We start from the raw sequence: 20,519 nt of genomic DNA, 5'->3' as shown, positions 1-20,519 counted from the left end.
CAGGGATCGAACTGGCAACCTCATGGTTCCTAGTGGGATTCGTTAACCACTGCACCACGACGGGAACTCCTGAAACGTTTCATTTTTGAAAGTAAGCTTCAAAAATAGTACAAAGTACATCCATGTGCTCTTGACCTAGATGCAACAATCGATAATATTTTGCCCCCTTTGCTTTATCATTTACGCTCAGGCTCTTTTTCTCTCTCTGTACCTAGACAGGTAGATAGAGATACATAACATTTTTTTCTGAACCATTTGAAGATAATTTACATGTATCATGGCCCTTTACCCCTAAATATTCCAGTGAGCATTTCCTAACAATAAGGATATTCTCTTACATAGCCACAGTTACCCACTTCAGTAAATTTAACATTGTTATACTGCTTTAATGTATTGAATAGTGTACTTTACAGCAAGTTTCTTCCTTGCCATTGGGTCTAGGATCACCCATTGTGTCTTGCTTCTTCAGTCTCCTTTAATCTGAAACAGCCTTTCTTTGTCTTTTATGACGTTAATATTCTTGAAGTCCCATTTAAAAAAATAGACCGTTCTGGAGTTCCTGCTGTGGAGCAGTGGGTTAAGCATCCAACTGCAGTGGCTTGGGTCATGGTGGAGGTGACTTGGCAGCTGTGGCTTGTATTCAATCCCTGGCCTGGGAACTTCCATATGCCTCAGGTGCAGTCACAAAAATCAAGCAAGAAAGAGACTGTTCTCATTTGGGGTCAAGATGTTGCCTGATTTCTCTACTATATAATTAATTCCCCCCCCCTTCTTTGCTACTAATAAACAATCCGTGAGGAGAAACTATAGGTCTATGCAAATATCCTACTCCTCATTGAAAACTTCCCCCTAGGAGTTCCCATCATGGCTCAGTAGAAATGAATCTGACTAGCATCCATGAGGTTGCAGGTTCAATCCCTGGCCTCGCTCAGTGGGTTAAGGATCCAGCGTTGCCATGAGCTGTGGTGTAGGTCGAAGATGCGTCTCGGATCTGGCGTTGCTTGGCTGTGGCTGTGGTGTAGGCCGGTGGCCAGAGCTCCAATTGGACTCCTAGCCTGGAACCTCCATAGGCTGCTGGTGCGGCCCTAAAAAGACAAAAAAAAAAAAAAAAAAGGAAAGAAAGAAGGAAATTGACCCCTAGATTTAGCATGTACTGGTAATTCTTGCCTGACCCAATCTACAAAACGATGGTTTTCTAACTCTAGCATTCCCTTCATATTTCCAGTCAGCACGTGGTCTTCTACGTAAGCAAAGGCCCTCCCTTCTCCCTCATTATTTATTTCTTCATCTACTTGGCTTCCTATTTTTTTCAGTGGCTCATTACTGTCTTTAATAAGGTTGGTGCTCAAATCACCAAGATCTGGCCAGCTCCTAGCTATTGCTTTTAATCCACTAGTAGCCATTCCTCGGGCGTGCAGAATACTCTGGTCAAGAACTTTTGGTGACCTAACTTCTGGGAATGTTTAGCCAGATTCCAGGTTTCCCTCCTCTCATCACTCACTGGCTCCCCCACAGGAAAGGGCAGAGAAGGAAGCTCAGAGCTGTCAGAAGGTGTGTGTGTGTGTGTTTCCTGTTCAGAAAGTGGCCGGAGCCTGTGTTAGAACCGAGAAACATGATGGAGGGGAGGATGAGTGATTATAGGAGGTTTCTGGATTGTTTTAGGGTGGCGATGGCTGCCATTATTACAGCTCCCTCCTACACCTCTCTTCAACCATTATTCAGATAATCTACTTCTGCTTAGGGGTTTCAATTCCTGCTCACTGAGAAACCATCTGTTGTTTGTGAGAAGGGAACGGGCTGAGATAGGTTGGCTGAAGGATTTTTTGATCAGGATTACGAGGGAAAGAAGGTCATGGAGAATCATGCGAATTTTTGATTTGTTTCCTAGAGATGAAACTGCTTATTCCATAGCAGAAATTACAAACGGACTCCACTTATAGTGATTCCCTAACAAATGGCCTCTAACACCAGTTTCATTGCCTTACACTTTGTAATCCAAATTCTTAAGTCAGACTGCAATTATTTATTCCTATATGATGGAAGAATTTTCATCCAACCTGAAAGGAAGTCATTTTTCTTTCTTTCTTTCTATCTATCTCCTTTCTTTCTTTCTTTCTTTCTTTCTTTCTTTCTTTCTTTCTTTCTTTCTTTCTTTCTTTCTTTCTTTCTTTCTTTCCTTCCTTCCTTCCTTCCTTCCTTCCTTCCTTCCTTCCTTCCTTCCTTCCTTCTCTCTCTCTCTCTCTCTCTCTCTCTCTTTTTAATCTTTTCAGGGCCACACCCATGGCCTATGGAGGTTTCCAGGCTAGGAGTCAAATCGGAGCTGTAGCTGCAGGCCACACCCACAGCCACAGCAACACAGGATCTGAGCTGCGCCTGCGACCTACACAACAGCTCACGGCAACGCTGGATCCTTAACTCACTGAGGGAGGCCAGGGATCAAACCCTCATCCTCAAGGATGCTAGTTGGGTTTGTTAACCACAGAGCCACTACGGGAACTCCCACTTTTTTTCTGAACTCTTTTTCTAAGAAAGATGTGTATTGACTGCAATGCTGATTTTGATGAAGTTTGGCTGCTTAGGCTGAAATTAATCTAACTGTAAAATAACAAATCAGCTTAAAATGTAGGCTCCAAGAAAATGAATTTCACAAGTTTGGGATAATAAGAAGAGCCTTCATTTATCAATCATTCACTTAATTCAACAAATATCTATGGAGCTCCTACAGGAGCCAGATGTAGGTGCTAAAAGAAAAATAACTGAGTCCTTTGTTCTTATGCAGCTGACAAGGGGAGGCAGGGAGGAGTCATTTTTTTTTTTAAGTTCAAAACTTGGTCCAAGCTGTTAAGACAAAAACAAGCATAACAACCCCCCCCAAAAAAAAACCCCAGAGCAATGCAATGGCAAATGTCTGGGGGAGCACTGGATGAGGAGTCAAGTCACCTAAATTTTGATCTCGGCTTTGTCATGAAAAATCTCTACAGCCTCCAGCTTATCACTACACCTCTCTGGCCTTATTTTTCACAATCACACAATGATTACTTGAATTTATTATCTCTAAGCTTCCTTTCTAGTATCATATTCTTTGACTTGATGGTACAAGACTGTCATTACTTCAATAAACATGAATGCCTACTACAGAGTCAAAGACAAAACAGTCCCTGTGTAACGGGAGAGACAGGCATGGAAATAAATCATTATGCGACTGTGAAAAATGCTGTAATCTTCTGTTTTTCTCAGTCCAACACATCCCTACACATAAGATGTATCACACAATAAGACATATGCCTTTAAAGAGTTAAAGGGGACAATGGGTCAAAACCACCTCATCCAGTGGTCCTGCCACCATGGGACATTTAAGTTCTATGCAGGACTATCTCTCCAGCAACTCTGTAACCAGTTCCAGGACATGGGAGAAAACCCAGTTTCTTTTTCCTTTGTATTGACTATATTGAGCATACAGTGGGTGCTGTATAAATTCCCGGTGACAGACACTCATTGATTAAGTAAGTTCATAGCACAGATTGGCAGGCAGGGATTGAAGGATCGGGCTGGATCGGAACCACGCGGGGAGTGATAACATTTTCCTACAGTGACTGAGCCATCTGCTGCTGTGCAGCTTTTAACCCTCTTTTTTGGGGGGCGGCTTTCATATTTTGTAATATTCTGCACGTTTTAAAGTGATACAGCTAATACAGAATTATTTGAAATCGTGATCAGAACGGTGTAAACACGATGTTTGTATTTCTCAACAATTGGGATAGAGTATGGACGATAAAAGTGCTTGCCTTGAGAAGTGGCTGTGGATGATTTTCTTTGCAAGTATTTAATTTTTTACTATTACTTCACGATAAAATCCAAAGCCAGTGAGGAACGACGCACAGGGCTTTTCAAGCTATCCTCTGAAGAAAAAGCGCCACGGGGAGCTGACATTTTAGGAAAAAAAAAGTGTAAAACCCATTTCCAACCCAAGTCCCTCCCAAAGCACATGGTCCCAGTGTCGTACGGCTCTGAAACCGAGGGAAAAGCGTCAGGCGAGCCACTGCCGCCAACAATCAGCTGAGAGAGCCTTCCAGGGACTTAAACTGGACAACATCCCGGAACCTCGGAGAACCTCCCCCAAAGCCCCTCCCTGGAACCCCGCCCACCGCTTGTAACCATAGTGCGTCAAAGGCCGGTAATCGTCATAAGTGGAAAAAAATATACATCGCGCGAGATTCAGCGACGGGATTTCGAAGTTAGGGAACAGCCGCGGCGCACGCGCACTGGCCTCACAACCGCGGGGCGGCACGCGGGTAGGTAGGCTAGAGCTCAGAGGAGGGGGAGCAGAGCGTGCTGCTGTCTTTTTTTCCCCCCCCTTCCCGGCGCAGTGCGTGAGCCTGCGGGTCGCTGGAGGTGCGGAGCGCGGAGCCTGGCTCGGCCTCCCTGGCGCGCGTGTGACTGCGGCGGGCGCCCTCCTCTTGATCCTCCACGAGTTGGAGGAGTGAACCGGGCGTGCTCCCGGGTTGCCGGGAAGTGAGCTTGTGCTCGCCTTTTCCTTTTTGACGGTCGCCCCTCACGCACACACTCCAGTCCCTTGAGAGTTGGTCTTCGCGCCTCGGCGCGCCCCTCTTCACGTGGCCCCTCCCACAGACCCCCGTCCCCATTCGCCCCTGGTCCGGAGTTGGCTTCATCCCTGGGGTCCCTGCTTGGGGGCGGAGAAGATGGCTGGCGGACGTCTGCTGTTGGGGGGCGACTTCCTGTCGCCACCGCCGCTGCCCCCCCTCCCGCCGCCGCCACTGCCGCCCCTCCCGCCGCCCCCGCCCGAGCCAGTGCTGGAGCAGTGGCGCTATAGCCACGAAAGTGACTGGCAGTGGGCTCTGCGGCGCAGCTTCATCTGTCGGCACCTGCACAGCTATCCCGGGGCTGCCCTAGACCAGCTCCTCGCTCTCTCCGCTGCCTGGACCAACCACGTTTTCCTGGGCTGCAGGTGAGGAAGGCGTGAGGGTTGGGTTAGGGACCGGGCTGGGGATGGGGGCGGAATCGGTGATGGGGTCGGGATAGGGCCGAGGGCCGGGTTTGGATGAGGGCTTAGAGACTGGAGAGTTGGAGGTGCTGGCGGACTCCAGAGGGCTCAACGTTGGCCTGGTGGGGAGGTGGGGAAGTTGGCCGAGCGAGGTAGTAGGGGATGACATAACAGAAGGGTGCAGGGATCTGGGGAGCGACCCCTCCAGGACCAGGGATGGAGATGAAGCGGCGCCTGGCAGGGGATTGTTGAGAGGTGGTCATTGTGATGGTGCTCTTGGAGGGCGTGGGAAACGACGAATAGCAGAACCTCGAACCTGCGTAGGACCTTCCAAGGATGCGGTATCCGCAGAGAATATTGGACAATCGGGGTTTCGAGGGTCTGTGCGGGGAGAGGCGGGGGACCCTGCGGTTCTAATCCTAGTCTCCTGATCATTCTCTCTTGCCATCCCCATTAAATTAAACACCACCAGCTCCCCAGCTGGGTTTTACTGTCTTCTCCTGGGGAGGCTGTTTGTATGAGGTCTCAGCCGCAGGGTCCGCCTTGCTTGTAGATTTCCGCATAATGTGTCTGGACGCAAACAAAGAAATGGATATATCTACTGTAAAAATGGATCGCCCCCTTTCACCTTAAGTGAGATCAGAAGGATTAACATTTGGCCTCTGAGGGAGGTTTTAGGTGTGCGTGTGTTTGTTTTCCTCCTCTTTCCTAGAACCTGGAGTGTGTTCTGAACGGGCCTCTTTGAAAGCATTCAATGGAGGCTGCAGTGTGGTTCCAACGCATTTTTTTTAAAAACAGACTACTTGGACCACTGTCCTTCAGAACCCCCAAATAAGCCCTATACTAGACTAATCATTCCTTTGATAGACTGAGAGGCTTCTCGCTCTCTCTCTTTTTGACACTCTTGCCTCAAGGTGAATTTTTTATTGGGAAGGATGAGAAATTCTGGGAAATGACCAGATCAAATTCAGCCAATTCAGTTCCAGGAATGACCAACAGATACAGAAAAATAGAATTATCTACTGTTAATGCTTAATTGTTGAACATAGCATCCAGTGAGATACTTTGTTTTGCTTTTATAGCACAAATGGATTTTTTTTCTTTCTTCTCTGGGTTAGTGTAACTTCTGCCTCCAGAGATAATGATTATTTCACTGGAGGAACTGGTTACAACTGGGGAAGTCTCAGTAATTAATCCAGTCAGATAAAACTAATTGACCTTCACGTAACAATATTGTTCTAGCAGTTGAAGAGGTATCTTTATTCTATAATCAGAGATCTCCTTAATATCACAGAAGGCCATGGGAGATCTGTATCCTTAAAAAGAAACTTACATGGGAGAGGAGACTAACCATCCTTTGTGTAAATGATTCATCTTACCTTCCCACTAGAATGTAAGCTCCTTTGGGGAAGGGTTTTTGCTTTCTTGTTCACACTGTTATCTTCAAGGCCTAGAAGAGTGTCTCCTTCATAATAGCTGCTCAATCAATATGTGTGAAGTGAAGAGATGAATATAGCTTTGTAATGTACAAAATCTTTTTTTTTTTTTTTTTTTTTTTTTTTACTTTTTAGGGCTGCATCCATGGCATGTGGAAGTTCCCAGGCCAGGGGTCGAATGGGAGTTGCAGCCGTGGGCCTACACCACAGCCACAGCAGAACTGGAGCCCCAGCTGCTTTGTGTGTGTGTGTGTGTGTGTGTGTGTGTGTGTGTGTGTGTGTGTGTGTGTTGTCATCATGTTACATTGTAGCTAAGTCAATTCAAGCAGTGTAAGAATTGCTGCATTACCCAATAGCCTAACTGAAGAGTAATGTTTGCATTCTGTCTGATAACTTAGATATGGGAGAAAGAGAAGAGGCAATAAAGAATCTTGGAAGTTAGGGACCCTGCGTAGTCTTCCACTTTAGGCAGGCTTTATGGTAGATGTCATCGTCAGGTGGGTAAAACCTGTATTCCAGTGCTTGTTAATGTCGACATTGGCAGAGCTCTTTTTTTCTGGTCTATTCGCCTGTGACAGAAGATTCTTCTTTTCTTCCAAGGGGACTGCGGAAAATATGGTGACACAGCCCATTCTAAAACTGTTAATTTGTTGTTCAAGGTTCATCCTTTGCCTTTCAGAACAGATTTTAAACAGTAGAAGAAGGGAAATATTTGTATTTTATTTCCCACTTACAAGACCTTCTATGTTGTGATGTAGTTGGGGCTGAAAGAAGTCCTAGGGCAAGGATATCCTTGAAAACTCCTTGATCATAAGGTCAAGCCAGGAGGAGCTGAAATGTGTAGGGAAGCAAACCATGTTTCATTCCTTGGTAATAGTGGCGATTTTCACAGAACAAGTTTGAATGTCTTTTTGACTCTGTAACGGTGTCTGTTAGGCTTGTTAAAACACAGATTTCTGGGCTCTACCCCCTGGGTTTCTGATTCAGTGGGTGTGAGGTGGGACCTCATCATTTGCATGTCTCACAAGTTCTCAGATAATGCTGATGATCAGGAAATGCTGTCCAGGGACTATACTATGAGAACTACTATACTGCCTTATAGGATAAAATAAAGCAATCTTTTCCAATCTGCTTTTTTTTTTTTTTTTTTCCCTTTTGAGGGCGCACCTGCGGCATATGGAACTTCCCAGGCTATGGGTTGAATCAGAACTGCACCTGCCAGCCTATACCACAGCCACAGCAACATGAGATCTGAGTTGCGTCTGTGACCTGCGCCACAGGTTGTGGACAATGCTGAATCCTTAAGCCACTGAGCGAGGCCAGGGATGGAACCTGCATCCTCATGGACACTAGTTGTGTTCTTAACTTGCTGAGCCACAGTGGGAACTCCCAATCTGCTTTTTCATCATTTTTTCCTTCATAGTCTAGGCAATCAGGAAGCTCAAATAGCTGAGATTATTTCTCTTGACTTTTTCTTGTCTGTTTCATAAAAGTAAACCTGTCAAGATCTTTTTTTTTTTCCTTTTAGCTGTGGCTTGCAGTTCCCAGACCAGAGACTGAACCGCAGCCGCAGCAATGAAAGCACCAGATCCTAACCACTAGGCAACCAGGGAACTCCCTGTCAAGATTTTTTTTTTTAATGAATGCAATTTCTGAGTTATATCTCATGGAAATTTTTTTTTCTTTTTAGGGCATCACCTGAGGCATATGGAGGTTCCCAGGCTAGGGGCCAAATTGGAGCTACAGCTGCCGGCCTATGCCACAGCCACAGGAATGCCAGAACCGAGTGGTGTCTTCAACCTACACCACAGCTCACAGCAGTGCCAGATTCTTAACCCACGGAGTGAGGCCAGGGATCAAACCTGCAACCTTATGGTTCGTAGTCAGATTGGTTTCTGCTGCGCCATGATGGGAACTCCTGGAAATTTTTTTTTTGTGTCTGCGCCTGCAACATACAGAAGTTCCTGGGACAGGGATCAAACCCATGCCGTGGCAGTGACAATGCTGGATCCTTAATCTGCTATGCCACTAGCGAACTTCTATTTTGTAGCTGTTGAACAGTTAATACAGTCTTTTAATCAACTACGTCTACAGCTGTAAAATAACATAATTGCTCATATGAATGCCTAAGGACCTGTGCAATTTTTACTTAAAATTGTCGATAATGTATATATATTTAATAAAACAGAATATCTGGTTAACTGGAGCATCTATTTTTCCAGTCAGCCTTCATCAATAGTATTAGAAACAAAATCCTGGCCTATTAACCTTTGATGAGATATTACTTAATAGAGAAAATATATCCTAAAATGAAACTAGCTTTGCCACCTTGCTTATTTGTCTCTCCCTTGTTGATGTGAGACTGGTGTTTGGAAGGCAGATGCTGGCTGGGCTCATGTGAAACTACCTTTGTACATCGTAGGTAGAGTGTACCAGTCACCAGCTAATAAAGTGTGAGTAGGAGCTTTTGAAAGATGTATTGGGGAAGTTCCCATTGTGGCTCAGCGGTAACAAACCCGACTAGTATCCATGAGCACTCGGGTTCGATCCCTGGCCTCACTCAGTGGGTTAAGGATCTGGTGTTGCCATGAACTGTGGTATAGGTCACAGACGTGGCTCAGATATGGCGTGGCTGTGGCTGGCAGCCATAGCTCCGATTCAACCCCTAGCCTGGGAGCTTCCATGTGCCGCAGGTGTGGCCCTCAAAAGAAAAAAGAAAAAGAAAGATGTCTTGGTAATCTTGGTTGGTTGTTGTTCACTCTTAGGGGTCTTATGCATAATTTTGCATAAATTATTTTGTACTTGGAAATCCTAATCTTTGCTTAGTTTTAAAACCTCAGCTTTTTCATTTGGACCTAGTAGAGTAATAGAGTAAATTTTTAAGAATTTTTTAAAAGCATCTATTACTGGAGTTCCCGTCGTGGCGCAGTGGTTAACAAATCCGACTAGGAACCATGAGGTTGCGGGTTCGGTCCCTGCCCTTGCTCAGTGGGTTAGCGATCCGGCGTTGCTGTGAGCTGTGGTGTAGGTTGCAGACGCGGCTTGGATCTCGCGTTGCTGTGGCTCTGGCGTAGGCCGGCGGCTACAGCTCCGATTCGACCCCTAGCTGGGAACCTCCATATGCCGTGGGAGCGGCCCACGAAATAGCAAAAAGACAAAAAAAAAAAAAAGCTACCTTTGAAAACCTTAAAGACCTGCTGAGCTTTTTGGTTTTCTTTTTTTTTTTTTTAAGCGTTTTCAGCCAAGTGGGTGAATTAACAAACTTAGGTACATAATATGCATGCATCTTCAAAATTACTATGTTAGACTTGCCTTCCCGATACTTTACATCACGGTCTCTATCTTATGGATAGAATACTGTACAGCCATTAAAACTCATGTAGCTTTTTTTCTCCATGGAGAAAAAGCTTATGATATAGTAAATTTAAAAAAAAAGCCCACCCCCCCAGCAGATTACAAATCAGCATAGACGATTTGATAGTGATTGGGGGGGGGAGGTGGTATGGAAAGCATAGAGAAAGGAATTAAGAAGTGAACCCCAAAATGTTAATGAGGTTATCAGTGGTTAGATTTGTAAGTGCTTTTCTTGGTGGATTCTCTCAAATTTCTGGAGTAAAGGTGTTACTTTAAAAACTACTGCAGGAGTTCTTGCTGTGGTGCAACGGGATGAGTGGTATCTCTGCAGCAGTAGGGGCATGAGTTCAATCCCTGGGGTTGAGTGGGTTAAGGATCTGGCGTTGTTGCCACTGTGGTGTACATAGGTCACAGCTCCAGCTTGGATTCAGTCCCCAGCCTGGGCACTCCATATGCTGTGGCATAGCCAAAAAAGAAAAAAAAAAATCCACTGCAAAAAAATACATAATGAAAAACTGACCAATGAAAGCTTTACTGCCTTGTTTTATTTCAAATTTGTGGCGCCGCTTCTTTCTCCTTGGATAACTACTCTCTGGAGAATCCTAGAAATAAGACTGAAATCCTAGTGGTCTTTGTATTAAAGTTAATACAAAGATTAATATTTGCACTCTTCTTTGAATGGTCAAGTGTTAGGCACTATACAGTCTGTTCCATTATTGTTTGAGCTGATTGGGCTTCTTCAGTATTATGACTTCCTAATAAAGGGCTGAGGAGATGACTGTGTTGGCACCCTATGCAAAGATTTATTTTTATAGCCTATGGGTGATGTTGAATTTTGTGGCAGGTGTAATGAATAGGAAACAGTAAGTAGGTATAATCATTACTAATGCTGGAAGAAGCCTGAGAGCAAAGTGAGTATGAACGGTGTGGGCCCCAGATGCATCATTCATGGACAATGTGTAACATATATACAGTATACATAGTTGTGTACTATATTTGGAGTCAGGCTATAATTGAAGGTCTGGAGAATTTTGACTGGAATTCAAGGTTACTGGCTTGGTTGTGTATCCATTTTGGTAGCAAAAGTGGAAATATCTGTTTAAGATTTGTAGGTTTCATCTCATTTTCATTATCTTTTTTTTTCATTTCCTATCTTGGAAATTGGACTCCTAAATCTGAATGGCAGTGTTACATAGAATGTGTGATGTTTTAGGCTATGCTTTTTGATGTTTAGATAGGAGTAAATGAAAATAAAATTACTCTTGGCATTTAAATACTGGTGTTAGCAGCAGCAGTTGTCAGTGGGATGTGTGGGTTACAGCTGGGCTGGCTTCCAGGTAATCTGTCAGTGAAGGCCACCATGTCACGTCTCTACTTTGCAAGGAAAGGCCTCTGATGGGTATGGAACCGACTGTGCGGAAGGTGGAAAATGTTATCCTCCTTCAGGTTCAGAGCCTATTCATGTAGAGGTGTGATGGTTGCTCATTTTTCAGAACTTTCTTCCCCGGTGCTACCAGGAGTCTTTTTTTTTTTTTTTTTTTTTTTTGGTCATAGGCTGTGAAAGGCTCTGAAGATAGGAAGGGGGAGTAGGAGTAGATCCCCATGATAACCAAAACTTCACTTAAGCCCATATTTTTCTCTGCAGGAAATTGATAGTCTGTCAAGCATCCAACCTACTTCAAAGGAACCTTTTTAAACATTGTATGTTTTAAAGCTTTTTATTATGGAAAAATCAAACACAAAAATAGAAGAGTTTAGTGGACACCTGTGTGCCCATCACTCAACTTCAGCCATTATCAGTGGTCTGTCATGGTTCCCTTCTCACTTCACCTTGCCCCAGTTTTTTGTGGGAGATAGTCTGGAGTATATTAAAGAAAATTTTGACACCATTTCTCCTGCAAATACTTTATATATCTGTACCAGATAAGAATTTTTAAAAATAGGATCATAATACCATTATTCATACTCACCAAAATTAACAATAATTTCTTAAAGTCATCCAATGCCTAGTCCATGTTTAGTTTTCTCCATTTGTCTCAGGATGTCTTTTTACGGTTGGTTTGTTTGATTCACCATCCAAACAAGGTCCGCACATTATATCTGGTCGACCTGTCTCCTTTAACCTGTAACCATTCCCTCTCCTTTTATTTTCATGGTCTTTATTTAATGAAGAAATTGGGTTGTCACATAGTGTTTCCTTCATTCTGGATTTGGCTGGCTGTATTCTTGTGGTGGTATTTTAACATGTTTCTAGGAGTCTGGGGCTTGATTAGGTTTGGGTTCAATTATTTGTTGGGCAGGAACACTTTTTAGATCTTTGTCCTGTCATATCACATCAGGGACACATGTCTGGTTGTCCCTTTTTAGTGATACTAAGATTTTAAGGGAGTTCCTGTCATAGCGCAGGGGAAATGAATCTGACTAGGAACCATGAGGTTGCGGGTTTGATCCCTGGCCTCGCTCAGTGGGTTAAGGATCCCAGCATTGCTGTGAGCTGTGGTGTAGGTCTGAGACACATCTCCATCCCAGATTGCTGTGGTTGTGGCATAGGCTAGCAGGTGTAGCTCCAATTCGACCCCTAGCCTGGGAACCTCCATATGCTGAGGGTGCGGCCCTAAAAAGCAAAAAAAAAAAAAAAAAGTTAAAAGTTCCCCACCAATTTATTTTTTTATTTTTATTTTTTGGCTGCATCCATGGCATGTAGAAGTTCCCGGGCCAAGGAGCAAACCCACGCCACAGCTGGGACCACACCAGAGCCACAACAATGACTATATTGGATCCTTAACCTGCTGAGCCATAAGGGGACTCTGCCACCAACTTTTTTAATTGAAATTTGTATTGCAATAGTTATAGATTCACACGTAGTTGTAGGAAATAATATGACAACATGCCCTTTACTCTGTCTTTCCCAGTTCTCCCAGTGACAACATTTTGCAAAGTTATTGCATAATGTCACAACCAGGATAGTGACGCTGCTACAGTCCACTGATTCTATAGATTCTCCCACTTTTACTAATAGTCGTGTGCACGTGTGTTTAGTTTTATACAGTTATCATATGTATAGGTTTCTGCATCCACTACCACAATCAAGGTATTGAACAGTTCCAATACCACAAGGATCCTTTAGGTTGCCCTTTTATAACCACTTCCATCTCCCTTCTACTCATACACAATATTGTGTATGCCTACTTCGTTCCTTTTATTGCAGAGTAGTGTTCCATGGGATGTATGGTACCAGAGTTTAACCACCTGTTGAAAGACATCTGGGCTGACTGCAGTTTTTGGCTGTTATAAATAAAGCTGTTATGAACAGGTTTTTTTTTTTTTTTTTTTGGTCTTTTGTCTTTTTAGGGCCACACCCGCAGCATATGGAGGTTCCCAGGCTAGAGGTCTAATTGGAGCCACAGCTGTCAGCCTATGCCGGAGCCACAGCAAAGCGGGATCCAAGCCGTGTCTGCGAGCTACACCACAGTTCACGGCAATGCCGGATCCCTAACCCACTGAGCGAGGCCAGGGATCAAACCTGCAACTTCATGGTTTCTGCTGCACCATGACGGGAACTCCATGATCAGGTTTTCATGTGACCATAAACTGTGATTTCTCTGAGATAAATACCCAAAAGTGCAGTTGTAAGGTTGTATGATAATTGCAATTGTAAGAAGGCCCATCTAGAAACTTTTTCAAAAACTGCATTCTTATCTGTTTTAACTGTAGATTATATTAATTTAAATAGGTACAGCCCACGCTTGATGGAAAAAATTCTCCAAATGGCTGAAGGTATTGACATCGGGGAGATGCCTTCATATGATCTGATGCTGTCCAAACCTTCCAAGGGTCAAAAACGTCACCTCTCAACATGTGATGGTGAGTATACTTGTTTGTGGAAGGTGGGAATGAAGAAACGGTGTGGCTTTTTAAAAGAAATGAGTGTGGTATGTGATTGCAAACAACAGTGGTAACATTGCATCTTACACAAATGTAAAAGACTTTTAGTTTGTACAGTTTTTTTGAAGATGCTAAATGGAAGTGAAAACTAAAAATACTGAACTCACACTATAATGCTATTCTTGAAGTCCATGCCATGGAACCTCCCTCTAAATAGAACAGCCTTATACTCCGATCATTTGAGCATCTAAGTAACTAAATCCTCTTGGATGGGTCCAAGGTGAACCAGCTTTCTACTAACCAGTGTTAGTGTCTGGTATAGCCTCTGCAAAGAGTTCTTCCATAGCTTTAAATTTGATATCCTCCATAAATCATTGGTTCCCAGCTCTTATTTGTTCTAGAAATAAAATATATCAAACATCTTTTTATGCAGAATAGTTCACAATTAAGATTTTAAAGTTGAAAATCTTTGGGATCTTTTGACAATTATTTTTACTTGCTGTTTTAGTCCCAGCCCTGTGAAGCACCATCACAGAGCCAGTCATCTCTGATACAAAAGAGAGAGGCTCTGTAAATGCCTCTGGTCCTCATCTCTGCTGCATTAGAGCCATCGATTCCGTTTGCAGTCCTTAGGAAGAGAGATTTTCTGCACAGGTGGCGTGAGAGTGTAGTGGAGCAGCCTCTTACCCGGTACACGTCACCTGTGCTTTAGTTTGTTGGATGCGGAAGCATCTGTCAGTCATGCTTGGTGGTGATTCTGCATACGTGAGCCAATGGCATATTTTCTCTCAAGTCTCTTCCCTTACACGTGGAAGGACAGGGAGCATCCCTCCCTATGCTGGACTCTTTGAGTCCCTTCCTGAATTTTTTTGTGATGGGAAGTATCTTGTACCAACAATACACCTTGCAAAAATAATATGGTTGGTACTATTTTCCTGCTTGGTTCTTTTGAAATATTCCCTTTGTAATGAATTGTAAATTTCCCTCATTCTATAGGTCAGAATCCTCCTAAAAAGCAAGCCGGTTCCAAATTCCATGTGAGACCTCGTTTTGAGCCTGTACATTTTGTAGCTAGTAGTTCAAAAGATGAAAGACAGGAAGATCCTTATGGCCCTCAAACAAAAGAGGTAAATGAACAAACGCATTTTGCCAGCATGCCGAGAGACATCTACCAAGATTATACTCAAGACTCTTTCAGTATACAAGATGGGAATTCTCAGTATTGTGATTCATCAGGATTTATTTTCACAAAAGACCAGCCTGTAACAGCCAACATGTATTTTGACAGTGGGAACCCTGCCCCCAGCAGCACAGCACAGCAGGCAAATTCTCAGTCAGCCTCTGAGCCTTCACCATCACAGACATTTCCTGAGTCAGTGGTAGCCGAGAAGCAGTATTTTATTGAAAAATTAACAGCGACTATCTGGAAGAACCTTTCTAATCCAGAGATGACTTCTGGATCTGATAAAATTAATTACACATACATGTTAACTCGTTGTATTCAGGCATGTAAGACAAACCCTGAATATATATATGCTCCTTTAAAAGAAATCCCTCCTGCTGACATCCCCAAAAACAAAAAACTTTTAACAGATGGTTATGCTTGTGAAGTTAGATGCCAAAATATCTACTTAACTACAGGTTATGCCGGCAGCAAGAATGGGTCCAGGGATCGAGCTACTGAGCTAGCTGTAAAACTCTTGCAGAAGCGTATCGAAGTGAGGGTTGTCCGACGGAAATTCAAGCACACGATTGGAGAGGACCTTGTGGTGTGTCAGGTTGGCATGGCTTCATATGAATTTCCTCCAGCTCTGAAACCCCCAGAAGAGCTGGTAGTGCTGGCTAAAGATGCTTCTGGGCAACCAATTTTTAATGCTTCTGCCAAACACTGGACCAATTTTATCCTTACAGAAAACGCAAACGATGCAATTGGTATCCTTAACAATTCTGCCTCATACAACAAAATGTCTGTTGAATACAAATATGAGATGATGCCAAATCGTACATGGCGTTGTCGAGTGTTTTTGCAAGATCACTGCTTAGCTGAAGGTTACGGAACCAAAAAAACAAGTAAACATGCAGCTGCTGATGAGGCTTTGAAAATCCTTCAAAAAACACAACCCACTTACCCATCTGTCAAAAGTTCACAATGCCAAACAGGCTCTTCACCCAGGGGCTCTGGAAAGAAGAAGGATATAAAGGATCTCGTAGTTTATGAGAATTCTTCGAATCCTGTGTGCACGCTGAACGACACAGCTCAGTTTAACCGAATGACGGTTGAATACGTCTATGAAAGAATGACAGGCCTCCGATGGAAATGCAAGGTGATTCTAGAGAGTGAAGTCATTGCCGAAGCAGTTGGAGTGAAGAAAACCGTCAAATATGAAGCTGCTGGGGAAGCTGTGAAAACCCTCAAAAAGACCCAGCCGACTGTCATTAACAACTTGAAGAAAGGAGCTGTTGAAGATGTGATTTCAAGAAATGAAATTCAGGGCCGCTCAGCAGAGGAGGCTTACAAACAACAAATCAAGGAAGATAACATTGGCAATCAGCTGCTGAGGAAGATGGGTTGGACGGGTGGTGGTTTAGGTAAATCCGGCGAGGGCATTCGGGAGCCCATCTCCGTCAAAGAGCAGCATAAGCGGGAAGGGCTTGGTCTTGATGTAGAGAGGGTAAATAAAATTGCCAAGAGAGATATTGAACAGATCATCCGAAACTATGCCCGCTCCGAGAGCCACACGGATTTAACTTTCTCTACAGAGCTGACTAACGACGAGCGGAAGCAAATACATCAGATTGCCCAGAAGTACGGTCTGAAGAGTAAGTCTCACGGGGTGGGCCACGATAGGTACCTGGTGGTAGGTAGAAAAAGACGGAAGGAAGACTTGCTAGATCAGCTCAAACAGGAAGGCCAAGTAGGGCACTACGAGCTTGTGATGCCACAAGCAAATTAAGATCTTACTAATTTATTTTGTAACTGCCTAAGGAGGCAGATTTGTGAATTAAAGAAATGCTACATGTTCTGGTTGCAGAGTATATTCATTCTTACGATGTTTCACCTCGTTCATTTCATACAGTGCTTTATTAGATGTTGGAACTTGAAGAATTCTGTCCACTTGTATTAGCTTAATCCAGCAGATGATATTGTGCGGTTACTGTTTGTGTCTTTGATGTTGCTGTGTCCCTCAGATTTTAGTAGTTTATACAGAGCAAGAACACACATCCAAATGGAATTTCACCCCGAGAAATTCCCATTTTAAAGGGCATAGCACAGCACTCTGCAACAATATGTAAAGTTGAAATTGATTATAATAAAACTAGTCTCAATTCCAGTCTGAACTGAAAATGTCAGATCATTTTGTATTATCTCTTTTCATCTTTATGTGAAGCCAGTTATAGAATGTTTAACAGTAAATTGTGCTGTACATGTAAATGTCCTTACCAACTAAATGATGTAAAACTTTCTTAAAGTAATTTTAGTGTTCATTTATTTATAACTTCTACCACGTGATTTCCAGAATATTGGAAGTAATTTACTGTATCTTGTGATATATGAGTTTTAACAAATTCTAGTCTTCACGCTGAGGGAGCACTACTTGAGAGAGCAATCGAAAAGTTTCTAAAACTTTGATTCAGTCTGAAGAAGGGAAGCTGGAACTGTCTGTTCTTGGTGCCTTGCAGAGAGACTCACAGCAACTCTCCATTATAGCTTTTACGCGGTGCGGATGTACAGCACATCCAAGGCGGCCACAGCTGTGGTAGAGCTTGGTAAGACGGAAGGTACACTGGTGCTTTGATGAAAACGGTCAGTTGGCTGGTCCCTCTCTCAAAAAGCTTATTGAGCCCCCAAAGCCAACTTTGTAACATATTTAAAACTGCTATTTTCGCTTATTTCTGGAATGTAAAAAAATGTATAAAAAGAATTAGTGTATGCTTCCTGAATAAAACGGAGCCAAAGTTGATCAAGATAGTGGTGTGCTTATTTCTGGGCAGCAGCCTGGTAGCGACACTTTGGGTCTTTGCAGAAGGGAAGCGGTGTTCGCACAAAATATTTCAACACCAGAGCACATGAGGATGAACGTAAGGACTTAGCAGATGGGAACAGCCAATCGGCCACGCATCCCGTTTTCCCTATGGACCAACATGCTGGCTGCAACCAAATCTCAGGCTGTTTACTTTTGTGTGATTTTGTTTTCGTATCTCAGATAAGTATTACTATTCAGAGATGAATATTGATATTGATAGTTAAACAACTCCGCCGACTTGTAATTGGCCCACAACAAACAATTTCCTTTGCATTATTTATATTTTATATTAAGATGTCTGTTGTAGTTAAGTCAATATTTTGTTTATACCTGGGTCTCTGTAAATTTTAGTCACTTAAAATGATTAACACAGTATGTGATGTTTGCCTTCCACTAACTCTTCCTACAGTGTGTGGCCTTTCCTGATGTTGGTAGGAAGAGAAATGAGGTGTGCATTTTATTTGGCACTTAATGTTTTAACATTGGTGAGGGGAACTAAGCTAAAATGTTTATAGATTTTTTATAGGATTATAATTTTTTTTAACCTACAAGGCTTATGCCAACTTTGAGATGCTGTGGTTCAATTAATGCATTAGAAAAGCCAGCCTCCAATTCTCTTGGGTAAGAGTGGCTTTGGGGATTAGAGAGTGTGAAAACCCATTCTCTACATTTCTTTCCTATTACCAAAATGATTTAGGGGTGGGGGGAGTAGGGAAATGATATGTAAGTCTGGTTTATCTATGTAATTTCAACAGAACAGGGTATTAATGCCATTATAGTTAAGGCTTCCAAATAATTGGGCCAAGTATATAATTGGTTCTGAATTTGAGGTCCAGATTTCCTAACTTAGATCAGTGTTGGTATCGATGTGGAGTTAGGGTGAAGTCACTTCGCTCTGCTTGAGAATAAAATATGTTGGGAAATGAATTTGGCAAGAATGAACTGCTGACAACCTTGCTGTTCCATTTTGTCTCCTTTTCGTTGGTTCCTGTATTTTCCCTTTCTTTGAAAAAGCAGTCATTTTAACCTAGTAAGTAACCTTGCTATAAAACTTGCACAGGTACTTGAGCAGTTTCAAGTTTTATTTGACATAAGTATATTATACTGAGGAACTAACTGCTTTCAGATATATACATAAAATCATTGAGCCTTATAGAGCTACTTTTTAGATTTTTTTACCCTCCCTTTTCGTTACAAAATGAGTGGAAATTTCATGCATTCTGTTAAAAGAGATATACAGGGCATTCACTTTGCAATGTGTAACTCTTGAAGCTGGAGATGGGTCCTAAATAAAGGACTCGAACTACAACTTGAGTTCTTCATCACACCCCCTTTTCCACATCAAGCAGGCACAGAAATGAAGATTCAAGTTCAAGTCCACCATTTGAAAGGGGACTCTGCAAATCTGTTTTAACTTTACTATTGTTATAATTTATTACATGCAGGCAGACTGTGGCACTTCTTTGAAAAATTGTAAAGAAAAAGGGCAAATTAGCATTAAACTTTGGAATGAAAAATTTGTGGTGACTTTGACCATGGGTATGATGCTTTCAGAGGGAGGTCAGCTTGTTGACTCTGTTGTAAGGTTTTAAGGGGGTTATCCCATGAAAGAGATTGGGAATAGTGTTTCTTAGGAAGTGTACAAAAGATAAAAAATATTAAATATGCACATTGCCAATCTCACCTTGATTTTTTTCAAGTATGACTACAGTGTCAATATAAGGTAACAGTGTCAATATAAGGTACCCAGCCACGGCAGGATGAAAAAACTTATGTAAAACTAATCTGCCAAGTAAAGACCAATGTAATGTGGTTCTACTTTGAAGCAGAAATGGACAAGTATTTAAGCATATTTAAGGATGCTGCTCCTAGGTGCAACTAAGCAGTTCACGTGGCGTCCAATGTAGGGTGAGCTCCCCATTTTGAGGCTCCTCTAAGTGCCATGTCTGAAAGGATGAGTGGGTACATACACCTTAAGGACTTGATTTCACTTAGCACCCACCTCCCACCCCAAGAGGTGAGTTTCCGCAGTCACTGTTCTTGTCTCTAAAATAATTTGTTCCTCAGAAGAAAGCAGAGTTTTGTTTAAAAATAAAAAAAGGTAACCTTGAGGATACCTGTACTCCCAGACTTTACATGGGACTTAAAATGCCATTTATAGTAGTTTGGCACTGTTTTTTAAGCTAGGGCTTTTTTTCTAAGAGGTGGAATGTCGGGATCAAGTTAGATCTTGGTGGAGTTCCTGTCGTGGCGCAGTGGTTAACGAATCCGACTAGGAACCATGAGGTTACCGGTTCGATCCCTGGCCTTGCTCAGTGGGTTATGGATCCGGCATTGCTGTGAGCTGTGGTGTAGGTTGCAGATGTGGCTCGGATCCCACGTTGCTGTGGCTCTGGCGTAGGCTGGTGGCTACGGCTCCGACTGGACCCCTAGCCTAGGAACCTCCATATGCGGTGGGTGTGGCCCTAGAAAAGGCAAAGACAAAAAAAAAAAAAAAAGTTAGATCTTGGTCTCTGAGGGTGCTGGTAAATCTCCCCGGTTAATTCCCCACCCTTAGCACAATATCATTCCCTTGACTGACTATAATATATGCTGAAGTAACTTTTACTTACTAGATTTACATTCTGTTAGGATGTTTAAAGAAGCATCACACAGTTAGGACTGAAAAGAAAAATAGCCCTACTCTTCTCTCCCAGAATGTGTATTTTTACTTTTACCATAACTTTTAAGGGGGGAAATGAGTAGATGTGAGAGTCCAATGAATTAATAGTAAAAGTTCATACTGAGCTAAAATATAATTATACCTTGACTACAAAA

General features: G+C 42.8%; 1 protein-coding gene across 1 annotated transcript; it reads left to right on the top strand.

Annotated features, from left to right (window-relative positions):
* Nucleotides 1-4,260: 4,260 nt before the first annotated feature.
* Nucleotides 4,261-17,639, top strand: NKRF (NFKB repressing factor). Its single transcript, XM_047764440.1, has 3 exons — nt 4,261-4,966; nt 13,526-13,656; nt 14,674-17,639. The coding sequence occupies exons 1-3, from the start codon at nt 4,701-4,703 to the stop codon at nt 16,629-16,631; spliced, it is 2,355 nt and encodes a 784-aa protein (XP_047620396.1). The 5' UTR covers nt 4,261-4,700; the 3' UTR covers nt 16,632-17,639.
* The last annotated feature ends 2,880 nt before the right edge of the window (nt 17,640-20,519 follow it).

The sequence above is a fragment of the Phacochoerus africanus genome, chromosome X (assembly GCF_016906955.1).
Source record: "Phacochoerus africanus isolate WHEZ1 chromosome X, ROS_Pafr_v1, whole genome shotgun sequence".
NCBI classification, from domain to species: domain Eukaryota; kingdom Metazoa; phylum Chordata; class Mammalia; order Artiodactyla; family Suidae; genus Phacochoerus; species Phacochoerus africanus.
This window is presented reverse-complemented; position numbering and strand designations above follow the sequence as displayed.

Coding starts and splice junctions, on each gene's coding strand:
- NKRF (XM_047764440.1), top strand. CDS start 4,701: ATGGCTGGCGGACGTCTGCTGTTGGGGGGCGACTTCCTGTCGCCACCG. Junction 4,967..13,525: donor CACGTTTTCCTGGGCTGCAG/GTGAGGAAGGCG, acceptor TAATTTAAATAG/GTACAGCCCACGCTTGATGG. Junction 13,657..14,673: donor TCACCTCTCAACATGTGATG/GTGAGTATACTT, acceptor CTCATTCTATAG/GTCAGAATCCTCCTAAAAAG.